At 40.4% G+C, this 6,380-nt stretch overlaps 1 protein-coding gene across 5 annotated transcripts in view; it reads left to right on the forward strand.

The window, feature by feature from the left end:
- FAM107B (family with sequence similarity 107 member B) overlaps nucleotides 1-3,150 on the forward strand; it is a 227,758-nt gene extending 224,608 nt beyond the window's left edge. For all 5 annotated transcript variants that reach the window (XM_059404279.1, XM_059404280.1, XM_059404283.1 and 2 more), the window contains one exon: nucleotides 371-3,150. In XM_059404279.1, coding sequence (XP_059260262.1) covers nucleotides 371-487 — 117 coding nt within the window. In that variant the 3' untranslated portion in view covers nucleotides 488-3,150. The remainder of the gene's footprint in view (nucleotides 1-370) is intronic.
- The last annotated feature ends 3,230 nt before the right edge of the window (nucleotides 3,151-6,380 follow it).

The raw sequence follows: 6,380 nt of genomic DNA on the forward strand, positions 1-6,380 counted from the left end.
CAAACTGGGGAATATCCCTGAACTCCTAGCAGAGTGTCGGGAGCGCAAGCAATTGAGTGAAATTCAACTTCACCGAAACTGTGCGCAGAGCCGACTGTACCCTGGTCTCAGGAGCTTGTTTGCTTAGCTTTGATTTCGGGTTCTCGTTGTCTCTGGTATTGCTGGTGGTACCAACCAGGGGATTGCTGCTCCCACACAGGATGAGCCCAGGGCCCGTGTGCAGATGAGCGTATATCCACGTAAGATGGAGACCAGGAGAGAATGTCTTCCACTGGGAAACAGAAGGTGTTAGGGACTTTGGAAAGTGAAGGAATGTTTTGGAAAGGCTCTTAGTATGTAAATAATTTTCCTATTTCTGAATTTCATTTAGCTTGAACTTGAGAAGCAGAAATTACAAGAAGAACAAGAAAATGCCCCAGAGTTTGTGAAGGTTAAAGGCAATCTCAGGAGAACAGGCCAAGAAGTGGCCCAAGTGCAGGAGTCGTAGGCCCCAGCGACGGAGACGGCGCGCCTGGGCCATCACGCGGGGAAGCTGTGAGCACGCGCCTCCTCAACACTTAATCTCAGGGCCGAAGCCCCTGGCGAGAAGCCCAGCCAGCAGAGAACTGTTACTTTAAGAAGGATTTGGTTTTGGTTTTCCTACAATCTGGGTGAATAAATGATCTGTGACCGTTGCGATTCCTATTTGCCAAACGAAGGATGTTGACCAGCACTTAAGTTGGGATAAGTGAACCTGTGTTCAAAGACTTAAACAAAAACAAAAACCCCACAACAGCAAAAAAGAAAGAGGACACTGGAATAAATTCTAGAAAGTTGCACTACTTGGTTTTTCCTTCTAATCCAAGTTTAATGGGGGCATAGAGCCTTTTTTCTTCTAAAACCTAAAGAAAATGTGTTTTGTTTTTTCCTTTAGTTTTCTGTTAGATAATTTAGATCAGATAGGACAGTATTTGACCTGTTACACCCAACATGTCTAAAGTCCCTTTTGAGACTCCAGAGCTGTCCCATTTCGTTACACTTGGACCTGTGTTATACTGAGACCCGAGAGTATTAATATTGAGCACAGCTTTTACCCTCGTTGACATTCAGATTCAGAAATAGGTTGAGAAGGTTAAAAATATGGGAAAAAAATCATAAAAATATGGGAACAAATACATATAAAAGATACAGAAAAACACATAAATGTTCATCTTGATCTTATTTTAATTCCTTTGCGTTCTCTGATACTAGAATGTTCCATGATGACATTCCAGTTTGGAGAAGGAACATCACATAAATCCACCTATTGCTTTGATAACTGTTAGAATTCTGTTTCGTTTTGTTTTGTTTCGCTTTTGAATTTCTTGCTGAGCTAGTCCTTGTATATGAAACAGTCTCCCAGTTCGTTGGAGAAGAAAAACTAGTCCATATTGCCCAACTTCAGTGTCAAAAGTAGAGGGTACAAATCTTTGAGAGCACTGTGAGGGGCGCTCCCACTGGGAGCTGGGCGAGGAGGAGTTCTTTGGATATTCTAATGTGAAACAAATGTAGGTTGGTCTCTAGGAGGCCTAGGTGGAAGGTTGGTAGCATTTGTACATTTTGAGTATCATTAAATCCAAGTTTTGAAAATTTCAGATTAAAGATCACATATTGCTTTGCCTTTTTTTTTTTTTTTTTTTTTTTCTTGTGAAGAAAGATTGTTCCACTGCCCTGTTGGCGGTGATGACTACTGTCCTGCCTCTCAGGAAGCACTGAGGTGAGGGGAGAGGTTGTCCAGCTTCCGCATGCTAGCCAGCTTGCTACTCCAAGTGAAGTCCCGGGCGAGCAGCAAAATCCTGACGCAAAATGCATTTTATTACTGCTGGTATGGGCAGGGGTATATTCTATTTGGGGTGATCTGGAGGAATTTATATGGATTGTAACATCATCGAGATGATCCAGCCAATCATTTCTATAGTGAAGAGTCATCTTAAACTTCTTTTAAAACTGGATCCCAAGCTTTTAATCCTAATAAGCATAGTAGAAATTAGCTTTCTGTGGGAATGCTTTAGTTTTCATAGCTGACAGGTTCATATTCAACCCTCTTGTGAACAAGATAAAGGTAACCATGATGACAATGTACAGCTAGTCAGAGGACATGTCGGTTACACCTGAAGCGGGTGATTTCTTGTCAGCAAGTATTAATGAAAAACATGAGATGCTTAAGATAAAATATTGCTCTCTAATAGTTTGCTTTCGGAGGATGGAGTGGTAACTGTTTTTTTTCCATCCCTCTAAGCTTTAAGAGAAGAAAGTATGCTAAATGATCATCTTCAAAGTACCTTTCTGATCACACGTTGATTGGAGTGCTTTCTTTGTGTATTTGGGCTGATGATGAGATTTGCAAAATGAAGATTCAGGACTGGCTCATAGCTTTTCACCTAACTGGATGTTGGATCTTAAGTCCTGTGCCCTTAAAGCAGTTCTGCCACTTGATAAAATTCTCAAGGGCCCTGAGCGGCCCCGTTAGCAGGACCGATTCTCTTCCTAGAACTTACCCAGAATTCATTCCTCACTGGGAAGAAGAATTACAAAAACATGTCCCTCCCAGTCTCGCTCACCAGTCTGCACACTGACGTGTGGTGAATAGTACAAAGTCTGGCCAAAAGACTTGTAAATAGTGTGAAGTGATGTCTATGACCAAACAGTGGGATGTACAGGTGAGAAGCTCTCTGAAGTTGTCAGATCAGCTAGGCTCACAAGCCTGAGTTTCAGAGCGTGCCCGTCTCTCCTCCACGCATTCATACTGGACAGTCCAAACTCCTAGGACTCGTGAACATACAAGCAGTTTTGTGCTTTGAGCCACTTTTTGACCAAAATGGCTCCATTTTTCCACTCTATGGTTTTCTTAAACTAGTTCGGTGTTTTCTAGTCTCCTGGTAGTAAAGTAGTGTTGCTTTCTAAGCTACAACAAACAGTTGACTTTATTCTTCTACTCTGAAAAATCTTGACTTGTTTGAGTGTATATAATATATATAAAGGGAGCCTTAATGGATTTGTTTTCATAATTTAATATTTTTTGTATTTGCTCTTGTACAATTGTTTTTAATGGAAAGTATTACAGAATTGAGGGTGGAATTCTTAGAACCAAAGTTATTCTTAATAAAAATCACCACATGCTTGGACCATGAAGCTGTGTTTGTCTCTTCCGTTGGAGATGGATGTCTGGCACTGAGGGTGGGGGTGCTGCATTCAGCCCAAGGGGTGGAAGGGGGTTTTAGGTCTCTCTTTGGTGACTGTCATCTTGAGAGCGCTCTCCCTCCTGCCCCAAATCAGTTATGTCCTCTGGAGCCTTTTGTCAGTCAGGCTGACAGTTCACTGTGTCGAACAAATTCATGCTAAGGGATCATGCTACTTTTTGTATAAAACTTATATTAGTAGCTGCAGTCAGCCCTTCGGATCGAAGTATTCTGAATTTTAAGTGGCTTGGTAGGACCGTGTAGGTATATGTTGGTAAGGGCTATTTATTAATGCTGTGAGCTCATACATATGACATATCTGATGTGTGACCATGAAGCTATTCTGCTTTTTCAGCTAAATTTACATTATCCTCAAAAAGTTACTTTGAGAAACACTACACTTGATGACTTTGTACTATTAGTTAAAATAGTTGGGAGATTCTGGCCTCTTTGTGCCTTTATTTTCCAGCCCCCAATCATTACTCACCTTGATGACCTAACTGCTAGTGTCTTTGGACTCTATTTTGAAAATCAGATCTACTCAGGGCAGTGTAGCTGTCCCACCTCTAAGGGTATACTGTGAGCTCTAAAGACAAGTGCAGCAGAGGGGCTCCAAAGTGATAGAGCCACTCTATGCTAGCTTGTTTCTTAGAGTAAGAGTTACAGATTTGAAAAAAGGGCAGTTAAAGTGTTTGATAACATTTGAAATGCCAAGGGCAGCCAAAAAGTATTAGAATAAAACTGGCAGGCTTACATTTACTAGTAGAATAAGAAATGGAGTGTTTTCTTTCTAAGATCTTAGGGTAAATAAAATCTTTATGAGGTAGCCTCACAATTACAATTTCTTCCTTTTTGTTTCCTCTTAAGAAGATGCAGTCTGACTATCAACTAGGGATGTTTTCAACATCTTTCCACTTGTTTCTAGATATCCTGCAAGATGGTAATTGCCAACCAGAGTCCAGTACAAAGGACACTTGGTTATTTATTGAGGGTGTGCTGATTGCTGCTTGGGTGTTGTTGCTCCCAGGCCCCTTGAGGTTGGGGAATCTATTTGTGTGTGTCAGTGTGAATATATAGTTACACATCTGCACTGATATTTATTTTTATGTTTCTAGTTATTGAAAATCATGAGTTTATATTAATACTCTCAAATCTAACCTAGTACTACCTTCTAGCTTTCCTCTTTCCGTATGTGTAGCTTCATTCTCTAGCAGTGAACGCCTCCTCCATGTACTTACTCATTTTCACACACCCCACCCCACCCCATACCTAATCTATCTCCTGCCCTCACTCAGCACCGTCCCCACTCCAGCCCTGCCTATAAGCTTTGTGGCTGAATTATCAAGGAAGGAAAGAAACAAGTTTTTCTTGGACATTTTAAGCATTGATTGTGAATTTAAACTAAATTACCTCAAGTCTCTTGAACTGCAGATTTAGTATGCCTATTTTGTACCTTTCAAAACTCAAACAATATGTGAACCATGCTGGATGTGTCAACTTGGGTTCCCTAGAGAAACAGAGCCAAGAAGAAATAAAGAGTTAGGGAAAGATATGATTGATTGGTAGGTAGGTAGATAGACTCGCGAGGAATGGGCTCACACAATTATGGAGGCTGAGAATACCACCATCTGCTGTCTGCATCCCGGAGACCAGGAGAGCCAGCCAGTGATGTGATTAATTAAGTTTGAATCTGAAGGTGTAACTCACAGTCTGAGAGCAGGTGACCCTGTTGCAGCTCGGAAGTCAGGCAAAGGGGGAGAGAGGGAGTGAAACCTCTTTGCGTCCCCTTATGTTCTGTTCTCCCAGGCCCTCCGTGTGTTGGCTGGGGGGCAGGCTGCCTACTGGGCCCACTGATCCAAACATCAGTCTCCTCTGGAAACACACTCAGGGACGCACCCAGAAATAATGTTTAATCTGGGTACCCTGTGGCCCAGGCAGGTTGACACAAAATTAGCCATCATAATTGAATACAGTGTTAACACAGTATTAAAAAGAACATACATAAACCTATTTACAAATCAACTTATGAGCTTAATGCCCTAAAATTTTTTACTTTAAGAATAGTCTCCTACTATTATGGCTATATTTATTTTCATATTGTCCTAGGGATTCAGTCATATCTTGCTCTATTTCCTGGACTTATAGTAATCTTATACCAAGCCTTAAAGAAAAGGAATTCTCCAGACTAACTGAGAGCACCAGCTAAGGACAAGGAGCCTGGCCACACAGTGTAAAGCCAATTGAACCATGAGCCACAGGCCTTGGATCAATTCATTTTATAATTCATTCATACTTACTTTGTCATAGGATTTTTAATATCTGGAATTTTTTGGAACTTGGTGTCTTTCCCAGAAATGAAGTATTTAATTTTGCGTGGCCAGGATTGCTTTATTCATCCTAACTTTATGATACATTGATCTTGTCTATTAGCATTATTGAAAATTAGAAACACCTTATCGATACCCTAAAGGATCAGTAGGATTATATTGAGGTTAATTGGTAGGATCATGTTGAGATTTTTGTCTATAAAGAATCATCAATTCTGCGTGGCGAATTCTTTGAGACATCTGGCTATTATCTTGGGCATACTGTTCTGTCCATTTAAATTTGTTACTGTGTCTCATCAGTGACCCCTTTTCTACTTGGTTATTGTATGTGACATATGACCACTAATGACGATCAGTCTTCTTTCTAGTTATACTACTTTTTTGAGTTTCCTTCATTTATTCCTTCCTGCATGGATAGCTAGAAATAAGCACTTGTCCATGCTTTATGAAAATATGTATTCTTAGAACAAAAATACTCTCATATAGAAACAATTCTTTAAGCATATCCATCCTTAGTTTGTATTAAAATTCATTTTTCTCTTTTGGGTATCATGAATCTGGCCTTTTGTAGATTTAGCTTCTTAGAATTTTTATCTCCCTTTTTTTTTTTTTGATGCTCAGAATTTTGTAACTTGGCTAGTGGAAACCCCTGAAGGTTATTCCTATGTCTTCAGAGTTTTATAAAATATTGCTTCTAACAGGAAAGTATCCTTACTCTGTTACAACGGTAAGATGTTTCAGATCAGCCTAATTTTTTTTTGCCCGACCTAAGACATATACTTGCCTTTCAAGGAGTCCTGGTTCCTCTTGATGCAGAATGGAAACGGGGACCACTGTTTGGCATGAGGGGTGCACA

This window comes from Mustela nigripes, chromosome 6, assembly GCF_022355385.1.
Source record: "Mustela nigripes isolate SB6536 chromosome 6, MUSNIG.SB6536, whole genome shotgun sequence".
Classification (NCBI taxonomy): Eukaryota; Metazoa; Chordata; class Mammalia; order Carnivora; family Mustelidae; genus Mustela; species Mustela nigripes.